Source organism: Athene noctua, chromosome 1 (assembly GCF_965140245.1).
Source record: "Athene noctua chromosome 1, bAthNoc1.hap1.1, whole genome shotgun sequence".
Taxonomy (NCBI): domain Eukaryota; kingdom Metazoa; phylum Chordata; class Aves; order Strigiformes; family Strigidae; genus Athene; species Athene noctua.
Window position 1 is genome coordinate 126136847 of NC_134037.1, and position 21260 is coordinate 126158106.

Consider the following 21260-nt stretch of genomic DNA (forward strand, 5'->3'; position numbering starts at 1 on the left):
TTGCTGAAAGACTTACAACAGCAGTGGCAGAAATACCCAGGCACCTTCAGAACTGCAAGTCTGTTTATGACCTATCTTTCAGCTTCATTAGCAATACTGCTGTGCAATTGCATGTTAACTGTTATGAATGGCCAGCCCACCTGCTCATTTCCCTGCCTGAACCTAGCATAACCAGCAGTTGCAAGGCCCGTGCTGACCACCTACATATCAAAAGTGGAAAAGTAACTAGGCAGAGCAAGCAGCAATTGCTCTAGATACATACATTTTGTATTGGGAAGAAGCAAGGATTTCACGTGGTGCCACATTGCACAATGTTGTTAGATGCAGCATCACTACAGCTACTATAAGACATGCATATCCCTGATAATGTGGACACCTGGGATTCACATGTTGCCTCCTCCATAAAACTGCTGTTTGTGCCCGAAGAACAAGAAGAGTCAAGCACCCAGAACTGTTGAAGAGAACAAGTGATCAGCCAAGTGTGAGGCCCGTGGGCTAAAAAAGGAGAGGGAGAAGCAGAGAGGCAGAAAGAGCATAGTGACCAGGGCAGAAATGTTTCTGATTACAATTCAGTGAACGGGTGTATTAAACACCCAATGAAAATTTCAGATTACTGAAAGTTGTCTGGTTTCAGCACTGTAGGGAGAGGCGCTCGGAAGACCTCACGATGTACGGGAAGAATAGGGAACCAATCAAACATGCCAAAGAAGAGTTACCAAAACACAGCCATGCTTAAGGTGGATCCCTTTAAGGAGCATATATAAAGCAATTGCGCAGCTAATAAGTTGAACAAGTAGCAACCATCATATTGGTGTCTGTGCTTCTGTTCCTGCAAAGGTTTTAACCTCCTGCAAGGGTTAGCTGTGATCTGAACACCGCATTTCTGTGGCTTGGCAGGTAGAAAAAGACAGCTAATGCCTTACCACAACAAATGGTGATCCTGATGTGAGGGCAGTGGTGATTTCGGTGTGCGGACTGGTGGCGGTCGGCGGCACGCGGCAGGAGGTGACGGAGCCCCACGCAGGACGGGAGACTCCACGGCGCGCCACAGAGGCCACAATCAAGGTATTTAAAACATGGGGAAGACGGCATAAGACTTCTGTGAAGTCGAGCACTTTAAGAGCTATGCTACAAAGATTATTAAAGCTCGGCATTTTGGCCGAGCCGATGGATTGCGTGAAGTCAGAGCTTTGGCCTCTAATAAAAGCTGATTTAACAGAGCAGGCAAAATTGGGAAAACCAGAGCACTTGATGACTTGGGATACGGTAAATGCATTGATGAAAGCCACCCAAGCCGAACAGCATGCATTAAGGATGCACATAGGGGACTGCAACTCCTTTCTCAGAGGAGACTACTCAGACGGGGGAGTCCGCGGGGTCCAACAGTGGTCGGGGCGCGCAGTATGAAGTTGGCAACGGCGGCCCGGGGCCTCCCCGAGCCCCCCGCACCGCGGAGCGGCTGCCTGCGGATGAGCCCGGCACCGCGCGCTCGGCCCGGCCCCCCCCCCCCCCCAGACAAAAGCGGCACTTTTTTCACAGAGAAGGTGCTGACGCTGTCATGCAGCACTGGCTTTATATGTTCTTAATGGAGTCTTCGTATCTGTAATATTGGTCATTTTATGTTGTGTCAGTAGCGAGTGTGGGGGACGCCTCTGTGTGCCTGTGTGATTGTGTGTGTGTGTGAGCCGCGGCCCACTGCGGCTCCGAGTTCTCCGGCCAGGGAAGCGGCCGGCCAGGAACTACAGGGTCCTAGTGCCCGCCCGCTGGGGCATCGGTGCTGCGGTTGGTTTGGGCTCAGTGTTCTAAGTGTTACAGGTAAAATACCTCCTCTAGCAGGAGGCAGTAATTCTGTGTCGATTGTTGTCTTGAATTTAGGTGCATACTCTGAGGGGAGAGTGCACCTCTGAACCATCTGCCTAATGGAAATATTGTCAAAAGATCATCTACAACCTTACAGGGGTTGTTTGTTTTACCAGGGGTCGTAGATGCTGGTTATGAAGAGAAAAATCAAAATTATGGACTGTACCCCTGTGTTCTGTAACAAAAGGGTCAAAAAATTGTTCAGCTTGCTTATTTTACTGTGACTCCCCCTAATAGTATACCAAGAAGCCGCAGTTACTCAGGATTTGGATCAGCAGGTACCCCTTAAATATTTTGGGCTCAGACAGTGACACAAGATTGACTTCTAGTAAAATGTACTCTCGCTAAAGCGTGTTACAACAATAAAAAAGGGGAGATGCACAGTATCAATCTACACCTCATGAAAGGCTAAATAAGGCATTATATGTCATGAACTTTTAAACATTCCCCTGTGTTACAATTGCCACCAATATTGTGTCATTTCTCATCACAGATACCAGATCAACAAGAAGTCCAAAGTAAAGCTCAAGTGTTAACAAAAACCTAGAAAGGGGTAACTGGGAAGGACCATTTTCTCTAATAACCTGGGGAAGAGGTTATGCTTGTGTCTTCACAGGTCACAGTCCCTGGTGATTACTGGCAAGGTGTGTGCAACCACACCTGAGGGTGAGAGGCAGCCAGCACTCAGGATCCAGCTGTGGGTGCTGTGGGTGCCCCTGTGCTGACAGTTTGCGGTCTCTTTGACTGATCATTTAAGCAGAACGTCTGGGTAATGTTTGCTACTGCAGCAGAACAAACTACACTACCGTTGCCAGTTCTTTTAAGAGAAAATGCTAACAGTAATTGCAACTCCTTAATGAAATATCTAGGCTTACGAGTCACTGGTGAAAGATGTAGTTTAGATGAAAGGTAATTATTAATAAGGATGAAATGCTGTAAGAATGCGTGTATTCAACTTTCTTTGTTTAGCAATATTAAGAATTAAGAGCTTAAGTGTTTAATATTTCTAGAAACTCCCTTGGTTTTCCCCCTGGAGTGCTGGCCAGGCTCAGGGTGGAACTCAACAGGAGGATGAGATCAGATGTTTCCCCTCAAAGAAAATTGCCAGTTATTTTGGCCTGTTGATTTAAAGGCTGGACCTGCTTGCAGCGATGTTGGATGCCTCACCTACGGATGGACGCATCGTGTAGGGTTTCCGGTTTGCGAGGAAGGGCACTCTGAATTCTCGCTGCACCCAGGGTTCCCCAGCGATTGCGGATCTGAATGTTAGTACTTCTATTAATTAAGTGTGCTATTCCGTATTTTCCTTACTGTTTATTTTTGTAGTATTTAATCATATCCTTTAATTATAAGTAGTGAAATTAGCCTACTCTTTTTAACTAGTAATTTTAATTGCTGTATTGTTTTAGCCTTCTGTGGAATTATTCTAAGTATGCTGTGTTTTGAAGTTTATCTAACCCTTAATTGATAACAGCTCCCAAACAAGTCTTGCAGGTGCCATTGCAAAACAGAGAAAGACGAGATCTGGGAGGCATCAGCCTTACACAGCCTCTGACAAACAGCTAAGCTTTGATGAAGAACAGGCCTCGTAGGATAGATAAGAAACTGCTGAGTTGTGCCAAGGTGGCAGGGAAAAATCAATCAGGACAACAGGCATTTTGCCTGGGCTTAGCAACTGCTGCCGACCCATCTCAGACCTGTTTGATTGGAGTTAGAGCTGAGAAGCTCTCTTCCCCCAGTAGCTGGGAATAGCATGCGAGGTCAGGCCTGGGGTAGTATATAGGCTAGGATGGCAAAACATGACTCCTTCAGCAGTACAAGTAAATGACACTTGGTTTTGTAGTGATGCTTACACGATAGGTTTACATCTCGAAGAAGAAAGAATATTTAATAATGATTCAGCTAAAAGGTTGCCAATTACTAGATGGTTAAAGAATTTGGTTTTATATGGAATAACCGTTTTAATTGTCATTGTAATCTTTTTGTGATGTTAAGCTGTGGAAGTGGTTTATGAAAATGATGGACCGAGCAATAAAAGGGGTCTGGATTGCTCAAAAACAAAAGAGGGATTCGTGGACTGGTTAAAAAACAACAGACATGTTATGAGCGATCCAGACCGAATGGCCTCACTGTAACAACAGGCTGTAGCTGTTGTGAAGAACACCTGAAAAGCCAAGGGGCTGACAAACAGTGTGTGTAGCAAAAGATAAGAAAGCTGTACTGCTGAAAGCAAGATGTTTGCCCAGCAGGAGAACAGCACATGGACACCACGCCAGGACCAATCATAGAGGGCAAAAGGACAAGCAATAGTGGAACGTGCACATCGCACCCTAGAAGCAAAACTGCAACAGCTTGGGGAGGGGGAAGGTCATAAAGGGACAATACCCATAGACCGACAGCAGACTCTTTTGTCCCACGCCCTTTATGCTTTAAATCATTTTGTTAGAGGTGACGAGTCCACACCTCCCCTGTGGAAACACATTATGCCAACCCATGCGACAAAAAACTATTCTTTGGTTCGGATCAAGGAACCGGAAGCAATGCCATGGGAATCGGGCTGGTCGCTGAGAGTGTTTGGGCGTGGGTACGCAGCAGTGGAAAAGAATGGTTTAATTAAATGGATACCTGCATGATGTATAAAACCTGAAATAACCATTTCTTCTTAAAAGTTTTTGCAGATTTTCTGTGGCTTTTGGCTACTTGGATCTTTTGCTAGATGAACCATCTTGCCCAGACCCAACGTACGGGCAAGCACTACAGAGACGCATGCAGCAGCTGTGGTGAATACAGGAAAAGAATGAAAATAAAGCAAAGGAAAAAGGGAATGGAGTAAAAAACCCTACATATGAAGAAATAAAACAACAAGCACTTCAATTATTACAAATATAGCTATATAGCATGGGGAGGGGGAAGCGTAGGAAGAGGCGCTCAGAAGACCTCGCGATGTACGGGAAGAATCGGGAACCAATCAAACATGCCAAAGAAGAATGTTATCAAAACACAGCCATGCTTAAGGTGGATCCCTTTAAGGAGCACATATAAAGCAACTGCGCAGCTAGTAAGTTGAACAAGTAGCAACCAACCATCGTATTGGTGTCTGTGCTTCTGTTCCTGCAAAGGTTTTAACCTCCTGCAAGGGTTAACTGTGATCTGAGTGCCACATTTCTGTGGCTTGGCAGGTAGAAAAAGACAGCTAATGCCTTACCACAACACAGCACCTGTGCAGCATCTCCAGACTAGTAAATAGCTGCAGTCTTTGCCACTCTCCTTGGCAGCTGATCTTTGGTTCCAGAGATACACTTCTGTAGCAATAGTGGAGTTTTAGAGCATGGCAGCCTCAACAGACTGGCACAGCAGAAGAGGAAATGAAACACCATGCATATTGTAGGCAGGAGCAGAAGGGTAGCATTTGTGAAGGGAATAGCTGATTTTGCTGGTACAGAGCAAGAGAGTGACCACCTGGGAGATGGTATGGCACAGTTACTGCTGACTGGCTGAGGAGAAACATGAAATTTTGGCAGAAAGCCTAAAACCACTCTGGTACTAAAAAGCAGCAGTGATCTGGCAGGTATGCCCTCATGGATACTGCTGATGGCCTTGCTCGGGCATCTTTAATGACACCTTCCTGAAACACAATCTTTGACAGTGCTTGTCTGTTCCCCAACATGTATAAAAGAAAACCGTTTCCATAGAAAATATATTATGCTTTTCCTAGCAACCCTCCCCTAGGCAACACTGGCAACTGGCTATTTTGTTTGCGGAGTGGGGCTGATTTGGCCTCTAGCAAGGAAGCTGGGAAGAGGACCTCTTTCATGTGCCACCAAGGCCTGAGATCAAGGTGAGCATCTGGGCTGAAAGCTCCCTTGGTTCCTCACCTTCCAGTGGTCCGGGCAGGTGAAAAGGATACATAACCTTATATCTCCTCTACCTGGTGCGGAGTTTACTGTTCCCTGGCACACAGCTGTTTCCAACACACCTGAAGGATTTTCCTACTCCTTTTTTAAAATGCATTGCTTAGCATTAGTTGCTAAAGAGCTAAATACTCCCGAGGCTTTCACATTATAAAGACACCCACAACTGCCTGTGCCATCTTACCTCACCTTGAGCCCTGGGAGCAAAGTATGACTAATTTTTCCTGGGACAGCAGAGTGCCAATGTCAAACAGCCAGTTCTTCCATTTTGGAAACTTGTTTATCAGAAACTGTTCAAGACACCAGTTTCTTCCCTGCTAAAGTTGACCCAAAGTGGATGAAGTCCCTTTGACTCCACTAGGTCTCAGAGCTTGTTTTCTTTAGACATGTTTGTTCTTGCTCATCTGAAGCTCCTACCAAGGAGAAGCCAAAGCAGTGTAATGCATTTAGTTGTCATTGCTTTTACAATGGGAAAGCATACACTGGGGAGTAACTTTAAACAGCAGAGATTTACAGGCAATGAGGCTAGCAAAAAACCAGTGTTTTATGTTACCAGTTGTTAAAAGCTGTCAGTCTTGCGGAAACAAATGAGCTAGATTGAGAATTTGCTGTTATGCAAAGATAGGGAAACCCTAATCAAAATCACATCTCCTCTGAAATTTTTATCTGCTGACATTAGAGTGCACTATTCTTACTTCACTGCAGCAGGCAGCCTGCCTTTGAATGGTCCGTTATCAGCCTGCATTGCTGTCTCTCCCAGTGGCAGCACTCTTCACACACATCAATGACCAGTACTGGTTCAAATCTATTTTACTGCCAAGTAAAACAGTTATTACTGGTGAAAAAAATTGGAGCAAATAAGTTTTGCTCCAAAATATAACTGACAGCATGCCCAGACAGTAGGCTTACTGTAATTGTTTTCAGTTCTGGTAGGTTATCAGATATGATGGGATTTTTCTCTATGCTGAGACAGCAAAGAAATAGCTGATAGCATCACTTTTCTGGAAGTATTCCAGTGCTAGACAGACCAGATATGTGTTTTGCAGGAGTGGAGTGGGATACTAAAAGCACCAGGCTGCCTGATGGATACCTGTGGAGTGGGGCTTTTCCCACCTAAGCTTCTCACCACCAGAAACACCAGAATGGTGTTTTAACAATCAGTTGTTCCCCCTTCTGGTCTGATCATCCCCCTGGTTCCTTCTCCCCATCACGCATACATCCTTTCCTGACTCCCATGACACAGCACCATGCTGGCACTAACCAGGTGCTACTGTTATCCAAAAAGCAAATTCATGCCCTGTGTGCAATAAACCAATCTTAACATGCTCAGGAGAGATACTGTATTTATTCAGGCCCGGGTGCTCAGTGGACTTTTCCACAAATCAAGCACACCAACAGGTTTTTGTGCTTCTCTTATACACAAAAATCAGAGGCTAGAACTTTTCCAAACACATCTATTAGATACTAATTAGTTAGTGGTTAACATACAATACAGCTTACATAATGCTTCTACTACTACGCATACTCAGGGGAAGGGTCTTAATCTGGGCAGGGGTCTTTTTGATCTGTGGGTGTGTTTTTTAGTATTATAATGAAGGTAGTTCACTTTCAGGACACTCAAAAGTTAGTTTCATTGCCAAGTTAATTAAATGAATAGTCACTTTGCCAGCTTGTCAAATAACTCATCTTCAACACAATCCCAGTGTGTTGATTTAAGCCCTGCTGGGACCAGAGACCACGTTGCCGTTGCCCCTCCCCCACCCTCGGACACAAGTGGGGCACAGACCCCGGGTTAAAATAAGAAGAAATTTAATACAACAGTGTAATAAGCAATCTGAACAACAACAGTAGCAATGATAACAACAATAAACAGCAATAACAGTAAACAAGACAAAAGATATACAGAGAAATACCGCAGTGGTTACAGACAGTTTGCTCGTGATGCTCCCCGCCACCAAAGCCACAAAGGAGAAAAAAAAACCTTCCCGCGCTGCCGCGCCGGACCTGATGTCAGCATGGTATGGATAACCCGGCTGGAGATCCCTTCCCCCTCTCTGCTGGGGAAACTTAACCCTATCCTAGCTGAACCAGGACACCCAGACATTCTCTTTATGGTCCAGGATGTTCTGCTTATTTTCTAGGTTTTGGAGACCAAAGTCTATCCTTGATGAATTTCTTATCACTAGTCAAGGTCATCTTGACCACACTTCAAAGTTTCACTAGACCAAGCTTCAAAACCTCATAGTTGTCCCCCATATGTGCAGTAACTATAGCTACTAGCACAATTAATAACCACAGCTACTAGCAAATGTGAAGTGTACTATATCACTAACAGCAGCTCAGATCATCTGCTTTCTCTCTGGCTTCTCATGGCATCACCTACACCAGCTTCTTGCACAGCTACCATGCACTAGCTCTAGGTGCTCTTCTGGAGCCCTGTCTTGTCCCGTGCAGTGGGTTATGAGTGGGGTGAATCTTTTGAATTCCCCGAGAGCGTGCGTGCTGGTAGAAGAGCCGGTCTCCGTTCAGCAGAGCTGCAGGGTGGCCAAGTCACGACAACGAATCAGAGGAACAATTGTGCCGGTGAATTTATTAACTGATCACTTTAGTAATTGAATGGAGACAATTTGGCCACAATCAACTGATAACTGTCAGGGGAATGAATAAAGGCACTTTGGGATGAGACTGTTTTCCTAATAACCTGTCAATGATCAACCAATCGCAATTCAATTCCTACAAAACTTAGACACATGAATATATGTAAGAAAGAGAGAGAGCAGAAAGAGGAAAGAGAAAAGAGAGGAGGAGGGGATAGGAAAAGGGGAATCACCACCATTGGATTCTGTGTTATTCCAGGGTAGGTCCATAGGTAATGGCTCTACAAAGACACATGTGGGGTGTTGCCTTTAGCTAATCTTTCTTACACATGTGGAAAAGGTTGTTCCAGAAGGTTCTCACTTTCTCTGGCTTGTACCTGCTCAGTTAGGCAAGTTCTGTCTCTGTGCAACATGAGGGAGGGGGAAAGAAACAGCCCACTGCCCCACCTCCACAGACTTCACTCTGCTTCTCCCCCACAGGGCATCCCACTTGAGTCGAGACGTCCTCTTGACGAACAGTTTCTTGTTTACAAACAGTTTGTGACAGGCCCCAGCCCTAACAGAAAGACCTGCAGACTACTTGGGTCTCTGTGGAACTCTGGGCACATGGGGAGACTTAGCATGCTATTTCCAGTTCTAGGGAGAGAACTTGGGGTTGAATCAGGTAAGATAGTCCAGAGCTAATGGAACCAGATTTTTTTAAAAAAGGTCTAAGCGAAAACCCCAAACCCATTCTGAGTCAATTCAGAACTTTTCAGACTTGGAAGATTTTGCCCCAAGATGATTTTGCCTTTTGGAAAGTCCTCTCTTAAAATGTAAGTGCGTTTTTAGAGATGGTGGGAGGAAAATAATTGTAATAAAAGTTCTCACAAAGGAGAAAATTTGTGCTCTTTGAGTTGGATCTTGAAGCTGAATGACCAGCAGTGAACTCCAGGAACTGGCTTTCAGTTCTGCATATTAATTTTTCTCCATCTTTTGTAGTCTGTGCAGCATACTGAGAGACTGGCTAGTACATAAACCAATTCCCATTGACACAAGACAAAACACACTGACCCCTACACTGCTGCCATCGACCAGCTGTAGCAGTGTGACAAGGTACACTGGCTAAACAGTCATTTTATTGCTGCAATTTTTTTTTTTTATTTAACAAAGTTGTACAAGGCAAATTCTTTCCACTAAATGATGCACAGAAAGTGGCATTTGCATTAGATCACCCAGTGCATAAATAAAAGTTTGTCTATGTGACACAACTACTTCCAAGAGGAAGAGCTGGAAATAAACACTGCCGTGAACATATCTATTGGAATTTATGAGACTAATTGGTTTTATCATTAGTGACACTGTCAGGGTTATGTCCTGAAATACTGTGGTATCTTAATGCGGTGAGAATGGGCATATTTAAAGTGCCTGAAGCCAAGATAAAAATCCTGTTTGAAAGAGCATGTCTTACATCAGTTTTCTGCCAGCAGCTGGTCTGTCAGCACACTGCAGGAAATTCTTTACAGCTTCTTGGCCTATTTTTGTTCCATAAGGTACAATGCAATCACTGTGTTACACGTTGAATGTATGGCAAATACTGAACACATTGCAGATTGTGTGCTTCTGCTCACTAATGCAAATTAAGCTATTTGTTATTACTGTAGTCTTTTTAATACTGGAACTAGCACATCAGGAAGAAGAATGGTAATGCAGTATATGAAAATGCCTGTAACGCAGAAAAGGGCAGTCAGACCAACAAATCCACTGCCTTTGCTGCACAGGAAGGAGAAACATGGGAGGGGGAAAAAAGCTGCTGTGAATAATTTTCAGCAAATTTTTCCCTGACTCAAAAACTGTTCTGAAACATCAAGAATTCATCCCCCAGCATTCTACCTTTCCATTCTTGCTGTAATAATGCTTCACAGCCACAGTGGTAGGCACCGTGCAGGAGAGTAGGAGACGGTTCCTGCCCCAAGGACACTGCACCAAAGGGTACAAGGTATGTGCAACATGCTGAATGGCCAAGTCTTGTTGCTAAACTTGCTGTGAGCGAGTTTAGGGTCTTGAGCAGTTCCTAAAGCGCATTGGGTGCTTAAGCTGCTGCAGTTCAGGGGAGTAGCAGAGCTGCGGGGAGACTGCAAGCTGTTTGGCAGCATTACTGCTGGGCACAGGGGAGCCTTCTAAGCCACGAAGTCCATCTGCACAGGAAACGGCGTCTGCTGGAGCCCACCTGCCCCTCTGGACGGAACGGCCAGCAGCATCGACGGAACAGCAAGCGTGCCTCGGCTGCCACTCCGACCGGCAATGCAGAGCCACTAGGAAAAGGCTGTCTGTGAGGAGACACCTCACCTACCCGAGCCCCCATCCACCGGGAGCTCTGCACAGCCCGCTGCACCTCGGCTGGGGAAAAGCGGGATGGAATCCCCGGAAAAGAGGTCACAGCTCCTAGGAAAGCCGTACGAGCTCCAGGCAGCCCTGGTGTTCATGCGAGCTCCGATTTTGGGCAGGGCCAAGCACCAGGCCCATCGCAGCACCGCAGCGGCGAGTGCCCAGCTGCACCCACAGCCCACCCCCAGAGCTGGGGGCAGCGGCAGCTGCAAGGGCAGGGGACGCCGAGGTACCAGCGAGTCTCTCCAACTCCCTCACGCCGAGGCGGCCCCGGTGCCGAGGGCGGGGAGGGGGCCGCCGCCGCCGCCTGGCCCCGGCCCGGGGTAGGGGCAGTCCCACGCCAACGTCGGGCAAGGCCTCGGCGACCGGTGGGGTCCTGCGACGGGCCTCTGCTTTGGGGCTGTTCAGCCGCTTGCCTGTTGGATCCTTAACCGCGCAGCTGTCGGCGGGAATGGGCCGGGCGGTGGAAGTCTCTCAGTAGGGCTTCATCGAAGTGTCAGCCGTCGGTTTTCGTCGCTCCGGCCTAGTTTTCCCCTGAGTCGTTCTCTCGCTGCCTTCGCTTTCCCATCAGGCATTCCGCGGGGCAGCTAAGCACGATCGCCGGGAGCGGGGGAAGGGGTCAGTATGGCGGCGGCGATCGGCCGGGTGTACGCCTGTGGCGCCTTCCGAGCGGCGTGGCGAGGTGAGGTGATGGGGGAGCGCGTGGCACCGGGGCCACCGTCTCGGGGAGGGGAGGCAGTAATCGCTCGCGGGCCCGTCTCCTGTGGCAACGGGCCGGTCCGGGCAGTCGCCAAGGGAGTCCGGGCCCTGAGGCGGGTGCACGTATATGCGCCCATGTGTGTGCATGTAAGCACGGAGTGAGGTTTGCTTTGATTCTGCCGCGGTCCCGTAGGTCTGGGGTCTGACCTGGTGGGAGCAGCCTGTTCCCCTGCGTGCCCCGAGGTTACACTCACAGGGCTGCTGGGGGACAGAGGGAGGTCAAGGCAGCCGTACGTGGGTGTCTGCACACATGTGTGTTTGTGTTTATAAACCCTTGCACTGATTTTTCCCTCCACTGTATTAACTCCAGTGTGGAAAAAGTGTGCTGACCGTTGGACGCGGCTCCACTGTGATAATTTATGGTTACTGTGGCACAATATTAAACGGCTTAACGATTGACTCAAAAACACCATGTAGGGAAGTGGGAGCTGCTCTGTATGTGCATGGATCAGAACACGCCACAGCTGCGTACGTTCCCTTGTCTGGTCGATTGCTCTGGGCCCTACAAGAGCTAGATATGAATTCGGTTTTATATCTAAACAATGCTAGTGGGAAATTCTAAACAAATGTTAGTTAGTGTAAACCTAGTTGCTCTTGCATGTGTTATTCTTTTCCAGGATGGGAAGTGTGGTAAGTACCTTGTGAAATAACTAGCTTTACATTTGCATTTTCATGGATGGACAAGGTTGTTGTTGTCCACTACTTAGCAGTTTCTGTATTTCTTTCTTCACCTGCATTAAACGTGTACTTCAGATCATAAATGGGGTTTAGGCATGCAGATCTTGCTCATCATTACAGAGTTTGGGGCAGGCCAGCTGTGCCTTTGGAAACCTATTTGTCCCATCACAGTAACTTGGGCCACAGTAATATATGCCTTAAGATTATGGAGTGAGGTGGTTTGCTTTTTAATTCAAATATTGTTTTCTTCCCATTATTTCTATCTTTCTCCTCTTACATTGTCGTGAACATTTCTAATTGATAGGAGTCTAGGTTTGTTTTCCTAGACTTCTCTAATTCTTCAGTAGCCATTTCTTTCTGGTTTTTCATCCTCTGCAGTCAATTTTCAAACCTTTAATGTATTATTTTTCCCAGCAGAGGTTAAAGTATACTTAGGAGGAATGGAGAATGTATATATTTTTTTCTACTAAGGACCAGAGTTGACTCTGGATCTATCCTCCTAAAGTTATGGTTAGAAAGTTGGCAAAATTGACTTTTGCTATATGATAAATAATACTGTATAACTGAAGACTTATGCTGGGTGGCATTTTCTGAATTATGTAGTTAATTTTGATGTAGATGTGGGGTTATTTTTGCCTGCACGCTTCTTAGAAAATTAAAAGTCTTTTCATTATACAGTGTTTTTAAGCAGTGGATACTACTGAGGTTTGACACAAGGTGGTACAGGTGTAGTTATGGCAGTGCCATGGGTACCTTAGTCCAGGGCACTAACCTTACCTTAGTATTCCTAAGTGCCCTCCATTTGCAACTTCACCCCCTGCCTTTCAGCAGCTCTGTCCCCTTTAACCCATGCTGCCCTGGCACTGTTGCAGAGCGTTTGGGGCAGTATTTTCCCCTTGTTCTTATGCTGTTGTACTTCTGACTTTGCAGCTGTGAATCCCAGTAGTGTTTGGTGGGTAGCAACTGGCAGGAGTCAATTCTCTTCCCTTTGCTTTCCTCTGGGCTGTAAGCTTTAGATTCATTAGGGGATGCCATGACATGCCTTCATAGTGCTTAACAGCCAACCAGCCTGCGTATATCCAGTGAGGAGCCTTCAATGGTCCTGATGAAAAGTGTGTAGGTACTATAGGAAATTCTTACGGGGGAATGTCATCTGCACTGGAGACTGCCTTGGGATGCACATTACATCTTTCTGTCTCTTGTTTTTACTTTTCCTCCAAAGTGATTTTCATCGTTAGAGTTGTTGTATACAGTTAGCTATGCACCCTGATAATAAATACAGTGAACCTGTCTCAGAATCGTTTATACAGCCTAGGTTGCTTGTAAGTGCTTAAGTTCTAGGCAAAAGTCATAATGAACTACATTAATGCCTGTGTGTTCTTCAGGGAAAGCTGGTGACTGAGGTGGGAGGAAAGACCAGATTACATTGTTAAAAGTATATTCAAGCTTAGTATTAAAATGCATGGAAGCTGGACATGTTTTTTGCCTTCGGCAGATGATGACCATTCCTTTTCCTTCACCTTCAAAGGCAAAATAAAGTTCTCTAGCTTTTTTAGCTTCTACTGTCCTCTAAAACAAAACAAAACACAAGTAAAATCTAAGCAGTTAATGAATTTCTGGTCTCTTTTTCTTCTTCAGGGCAACCTGTAATGAAGTGATGCCCACTGTGTAGCCAAACAGCAATTAAAGCCTGAGCATTCAGGGACATTTGAAAGCAGGCCAGTGGTGTTTCATTGGTGGAGGGAAACATTTTCACTGGAAAATCAGAGTATATCCTAAAAAAAAAAATTCTTATAAGTAGACCAAGAAAAGTAAAAGGCTGCAACTGCTCTTAAATAATTTATTAAAATAATCTGTCTTTTCAGGTGTGACCCTCTTAACTGTTTCTGATCTGATTAGTTTTGTGTTCTGTGCTTAGCTTGGGTAGATAGTGACCCTTTCCATGTGCTGTGATTTTAAATATATAGTTTTTAGTTTGAGAAATTAAGCTCTTCACATCCAAATTTTTCCAAGGTAGCTGGAGGGTTTTTTAAAAAGCAGATTGTAGCAGTGCAAAGATTTCATTACTACACGAGCCTTTCTTGAGTGCTTACAAGATGGTATGAAAAAAACAGTAATGATTTTGAAGTGTATTTCCTGTTGCATTTGTTTCTATGAATGTATTATTTCTGTGCATAACATTTTCAATTGAATAAAAAGCAGCAAGCAAAATGTTAAACAGAAAAAACAGTCAAAAAACCTGCTAACTTCATTGCCCAGTAGAGGCTAAGCTAATAGTGTTTGATACCTTCAATTTTGCAATTGCAATACCTTCAAATTGCAATTTGGAATTTAATCAGAACATCTCTGTTTTCTTGTACACGAACCTTTTGAGAATGTGATTGTTTCAGTCCTAGAGCCTCCCATGTGTATGTCTGGAACTATACTCGGGCAATTTTTGCAAACTTTTAATTGTAACTACAAAATAAGCATCTTCATGGCTCTTTTGAAAAGTTTTTTTACAGTGCCGTTCTCACTGCTGAAACCAAATTCATGCAGCCTTTCTTTCACTCAGGTACAGAACAGGGTAAGAACAGTTTTCTGTATTTAATTATTGTGGGAAGTAATTGCAGTAGAGGGGATTATTAAATTGTTGGCAGTTGTTTTAAAAACCCAGAAATTAGCACTGAGGCTTGCTGAACATGGCATTCACTTGTCGATGTTCAGCATGCTTGCTGTCTTTCAGAATGTTAGGTATACAGCAAGCAAATGGCAATGCATGCCAATTTTGGGCATTGTGTGTGGTGACAGATGCTTCACTCAGTGCATAAATCTCCTAAAGGTGGCATGTTAAACCAGTATGTAACAGAAATAAAGGTTAGGAAAGTTATAATGAAATGGGTACAGTGAAGTAGTAGACGTGATATGAACTAGGGTGAGTGTTAGAAAGAAAACTGTTAGGGATTTAAAGTTTGCAGAAATAAGGCTGTTAAACCATTAGGTTTACTTTTCCGCCTATCTTGAGATTCATTCTTCTGTTGCATCTTGTGAGAAGAATGAAATGGTTTTGTAGTGGTTTTGTTAAGTGAATTTTTAGTGCTGAGTGGATGTATATTTATACTTGGATAAAATTTTTTATTTAGCCAGTGAAGGACAGCACTTAAAAGTTGGTGCAGGTTTTTAATTGTAATGTTTATAGCAGGGAAGTAAGTGTCACTGAGGAGTTAATTCATGCTCTGCGCTAACATAAAATCATGGTAAGCATGCTTTATTTTCTTTTTTCTGCTTTGTTGATGTGTCTTTTGCTAGTGGCAAGATACTATCTTGCTTTTACAGGTGATTCAGTTTTGAATACCTTATTGTAAGAAGCATTTTAGATTTTTAAATAAAAATCCTGTCACAGATGTTTGTGGAGGAAGTATAGAGATTGGAGGATATGGTTCATTAACTGTGCATACTTACATGTCAGAATGACGTTTTATTGAGATGTGACATTTCAAACTGCATTCCATAAATATTTTTATTCTTTGCTCTCCTTTCAAAGTGTCTGTGCCCTTGGTAGCAGTATGTATACAGAAGTGTGTGGGTATCATGTATTAAATACCGATAGTCAGTGTTTCAGACTGTGGGAATTGTACGGGTTTGGGGGTTTTTTTGCCATTTCCTCCTCTTGTCCTGCTGCAATTCAGAGTCCAAAACGGTCTCATCTCCTATTGTCTAGAATGTGGTCAACATAGCCCATGAGCACTCCTAAACATATAATTTTGATTGCCATCTCAGAACTGGTATTCTCTCACTACCAGTCTTAAAAGTATAAACCACTCACTTTTAAAAAAGATTGAATCCTTAAAGAAAATAGATTTGTCACTGCTTTCAGTGAAGCCAATATCTCACCCTGGCCTTTAACAACTTCTGTTAGGAATTATAATGGCCGGATGTTGTAGTATTTTTTAAAAATAACTTTGGATCACCAGACTTCTTGAGATCTCTTGAAGGTCTTCTGACCTTTTTGTATCACACTAGTGTTTATTTGACTGCTTCTTTTTCTGACGTTTGACTTTTTCTCCTCTTACATGCCCTAGCCATTCTGTCAGAATTTTATTTCTGCAGAAGTGATTCATCTGATTCCACCGTCTCTTGATTCTTCTTACTGTTGTCATTTTTTCCTGACTTTATTGCCTTTTTATAGACTATAGATTTTCATTTTTCCATCATAATTTCAGAAGAAGATGGTATTTAGAATGTGGAATTTTTTTGCTAATGAAAGTACGAGTGAAACAAACAACCAAAAGCAAATTGCATGCAAATATGTTTGATAATGAAGTAAACTAATCCTCTTATGTTTTGTTTTCCAAATGGATGTTTTCCAAATTTTGTTTCTTAGGCAGAGAATTTAGAATATGCTTTTGTATTACAGAGCTGTGAAAGAAACCATCACCTCTGCTGCTAGAAGTGCAGATGACCAATTCAAACAAAGCAATGACTTTCTCACTGTAATGTTTTAATGTATGATTGAGCCTGGCCCAGACAATTAGTGGTGTTGTTTCTGATGTTATTTATCTCATTTTAGCTAATAAAGTATTGCTCCAATAGATAACTCAAAGTGAATGTAGAGCCAGTTTAACAAACAGGATATAAGAGGAGCACTCAGAGATGGCAAGGCAGGGAAGCTAAATTAATTCTTCGCATTATTATTCACTGTAAAAAGAAATGGGAGATTTCCATATGGTACCCCTTGGTGGGATGGTGGTGAGATTTAGTGGCTATTTCTGAAATGAAAATAACTGAAAAGTTATGGGCCAAATCTACAGGATGATTGTTAGCAGGATCAGAAACTATTCACAAAAGAATTCAAAGAGAACTCCAGGATGAAAAAGATTAATTACTAGTAAGAGTGTGTAACCTCCGCTTTGAAATTGCTTTGGTACCTGTATAGTGAAAGGTGGTAAATGTGGCACCAATCTTAAAAAAAAAAAAATTTTTTTTTTTTAATTTTGTTGTCATTTTCTGAACAATATGTTGAATAATTGATTTCAAGACAGTATAGCCCTTTTTAATTTGTTCATTATGCTCACTGTTTGTATTGTTTGATTAAGTAAGTAGGAAAAATACGTATGCCTTACTTCTGAAGAACCACACCTCTGTGCTGGTCAATAAATTAGAGTACATCTTGCTTTCATTGTGGTGGGTAAGCATCTGAGCCTTAGCTGTTATAACATGCTCCCTTTGGCTTTGGAAGCCTTTCTGCATTAGCTGAACCACCTGGCAGAAAATGTACCACCATGCTATATTGAAGCAATCTTTCTGGACATAAGAGCGTGTGTAATTGGCTAGCTCTGTAATAATCAATCTAGAGGGCCATGGGGAAGGTACTTCTGGAGGTGCATTCTCCTTTCAGGATGCCGGAGTAGGTCACATTCACAAATTTGCAGAGTCACAGAGTAGTTGAGTTTGGAAGCCTCTAGAGATCATCCAGTTCACCTTCCCTGCTCAGAGCAGGGTCAACTAGAGTGATTACCCAGGACCATATTCAGCTGAGAGTAAAAAAAGATGTTTTCTTATGTTTGGGTGGAATTTTGTGTTTTTACACTTATGCCCATATTGCATCCTGTCCTATCCCGTCAGATAATTATATTTACATAGCTAAGATTCCTCCTGAGCCTGCTTTTCTCCAGGCTGAATGGTCCCAGCTCTTTCAGACTTTCCTCTTATGAGAAATGCTCCAATCCCTTAATCATTTTTGTGACCATTTGCTGGACTTTCTTACAGAATCATAGAATATCTGAAGGTGGAAGGGACCCATAGGATCATTGAGCCCAAATCCTTGCTCCTTGCAGGACTACCTAAAACTAAATCATAGGACTAAGAGCATCACCTCGACATTCCTTGAACTCTGACAGGCTTGGTGCCGTGACTGCTTCAGTGTGGAGCCTGTTCCAGTGACAGACCACCCTTTCAGTGAAGCACCTTTCTCTAATGTCCAGTTCCCCAGTATGTCCATGTCTCTTGTGCTGGGGAACCCAGAACAGGACACAGTGCTCCAGGTGTGTCTCACCAGTGCTGAGTAGAGGGGAAGGATCACCTCCCTCAACCCACTGGCAACAGTCCTCCTAATGCAGCCCAGGATGCTTTTTTGCTGCAAGGGCACGTTGCTGGCTCATGGTGAACCTGGTGGTCACCAGGATCCCCCAAGCCCCTTTCTACCAAGCTGTGTTCCAGCTGTTCAGCCCCCAGGATGTATTGGTGCGTATGGTTCCTCCCCAGGTGCAGGGCTTTGCACTTGCCTGGGTTGAAATTTGTGAGGTTCCTGTCAGCCCGTTTCTCCAGCCTGTCAGGGTCCCTCTGGATGGCATCACGACCATCTGGTGTATCAGCCACTCCTCCCGCTTTTGTATCATCTGCAAACTTGCTGAGGGTCCACTCTGCCCCATCAGATCAGTGATGACAATATGAGGCAGGATTAGCAAGCTGATTTCAGATTTGGTCTTCATAGCACATACAGTATTTTATAATTATTTATTTATCTATCACTTCTGATTGTGTCCAGGAGCACTATTGCACATTTTGCTGCTAGGACAATATTTTTACTTTTTGAGGGCACATTCTCAATCTATCAGCAATATGTTAGAAGTCTTCTAGCCGCCTCCTCTTTCTGATATTTTGTAATGCAGTATTTCCTCCTCCACTTCTGCAACTTGCTTCGTACTTCAAGACAAAAGGTTCAAGTCTGATTGCATTCAGAAATTAAGCTGTATGAGTAAATATTACTGTTTTTTCTATCTGGTAGGTATATTTGCAGGAAATGTTTTAAAGAAGAAAATGTCCTGTATGTAAACACTTTTCTGTCTTCATTCTCAGGGTTTGCTTCTGTGCCAGTGAAAGGGAGTTGCTGTTCCTATTCTAGCCTGGCATGGGCTTTCCAGACACGGTGTTCCATCTCTGCCTCCTGGACTGTGACAACTGAGCAAAGGAGACAAAGTAGTTTCTTCAATAAGTGTAAGTCTTGAGTTGGATTAAAATTATTATCTGTAATAAACAGAAGAAGAAAAGAAAATTTTGCTTTGGAGAGATACAGTCATGAAAATCTATATATAGTAATTTTTTGTATCTACTCTATTTACATATCTCCTAAGATTATAGCTGCAACTACAGCTGTTGTCAGAAGTGATACACAAGGTCAGTTTATTATCTTTTAATAGCAAGCAAGGGTTTGTGTTATGTCACAGTGAATCCATCTAATATATGTCATTGGATGGAAGGGGCAAACACCTTCCCCTCTGTTTCCTAGCCCTTTAGCGAGAACATAAATTTTGTTTATTTTCCAAATTATTTTTGAGCCACAAGCAAGGCATACTGTTCAAACTGCTGTCTCAAAAATGAAGGAACTGAAATGCAGTAATATGTTAAACAAGAAGTGTTGATCATATCCTGCTAATTGTCTGGCCAGCTGCAGTATTTTCTTTCAGTCCTGGAAGGACTGCACACATGCTTAACATAATTGAGAAATTATGGCTGTTTAAATTTGTGCTTGGGACTGTGAACTGAGATAGGTGAGGGGCCATTCTATCTGTTTTGTAGTTTCTTATCCTATCCAATAGGGGAAGAGAAGGAATAGTAAGAACATAATCTCTGGAGGAGATAACTGCAGCAATTTGAGAGTCAAAGTTGTTCTATGGATTCTAATTCATAGAGTACAAGAGCTCTGCAAAATCAGACACTTAGAATTGGTGGTCTCTTCCTATTCTTCTCAACATCTGAGTGGCAGAATACTGTATTTGTTTTCTTTACATTTGTTAAAGAAATGGATTTTAAACAGTCATGCTGACTGTCTTACCCAGTAAATTTTGACTGATTTCAAACAACTGAGGGTAAAGAGGTCTCAAAAGACCTGCAAAAAGCTGCAGTCTGAACCAGAGGCCCCTCATGGTAAAGGTTTGCTAAGGATGCCAACTGCAGGAAAAATTCATTTAGAACTTTTTCTTAGAACCCAAGCAGTCAAGAGATAAGAATATGTAAGGAGCTGAGCACTCTTGTTATTTTGTTTATCTTAAATTTAAAATACAGCACTGCAAGTGATAGCAATGTGATTACAGTTTGCAGGTTAGATTGTTTCCTTAATTACGCTTATGCTCGTATTCACAAAGTCTAGATGAGCTCTGTTTTACCAGGAATTTTGCCAGCTGTCTTGTTAGGTGACTTAATTAAAAATGTTTGTTAGATTGCTGAATTAAAAATGTTTGTTGTGATGGCATCTCCAATGTTTGACTTAATAAAATTTTAAACAGGTTATATTTAGGCAAACTACCTAAAACTATTGGCTGGCTTAGTAAGATGTAACAACTTGGAAGAATTTAAGTGTACCTCCTTTATGTATTCAGCAGAGACAGTAGCCGTCAGATTCGTGAGTCTGAGGGTTTTATGTTTCAGTTATTCTAATTGTTTCTATGACAGAAGTCAAAACTAAAATCTTCAGAATTGAAATGAAGTAGGTGTCAACAGTATAAATCACTCATATCCTCTAGCAGTGCAGTTGCTTCAGAAGTGGTAACGTTAAAAATGCAGATATGACCATTTTATGTGAAACAATTTTCACGTGAAATGTCAACCAAATTGCAGTCCTTTGTGACTGAGAAAGGTGACTATACTTTTCTATCTCATTAGTGAAAGTTTACTTCTCTTCCATCATACTTTTAAAAATATTAACATGCTCTTGTTAGTAGGGTCACCTTATCTTCAACTTAACTATTAAAACCAGTTTAACTCATTTAAATAGAAGAAATTAATTTAAGTAGGAGGAATTGCAGTTATCCTAGGCAGTCTATGATCCTTACCCAAATAGCCGTCCCCTTCGACTCTGACACAAAAGCACACACAGGGTTTTATTCTTGTCCTATGACATATTTCAGTGAGTTTGTAATGAAATGATTTAAAATGATCTTCTTATTCCAGGATTAGCTTCTGTCCCTTCCTCCTTTCTGCTTTCCACCCTCCCTGCTAAGGGAAGCAGTTCAGTTTCCATCTACTTAACAATATCACATGACATGCCTGTTTAGAAATTTGGAAGGGCCTGAGGCTTTTCAAATGATGTTTGAAATATACATGACTTCCT

The 21260-nt window shown here is 43.1% G+C and overlaps 1 protein-coding gene across 1 annotated transcript in view; it reads left to right on the plus strand.

The window, feature by feature from the left end:
• The first annotated feature begins 11328 nt into the window (after nt 1-11328).
• The window catches only part of LOC141970495 (small ribosomal subunit protein uS5m-like), a 64251-nt gene continuing 54319 nt past the window's right edge, over nt 11329-21260 (plus strand). The window contains exons 1-2 of the mRNA XM_074927152.1: nt 11329-11417; nt 19010-19147. Coding sequence (XP_074783253.1) covers nt 11360-11417; nt 19010-19147 — 196 coding nt within the window. The 5' untranslated portion in view covers nt 11329-11359. The remainder of the gene's footprint in view (nt 11418-19009; nt 19148-21260) is intronic.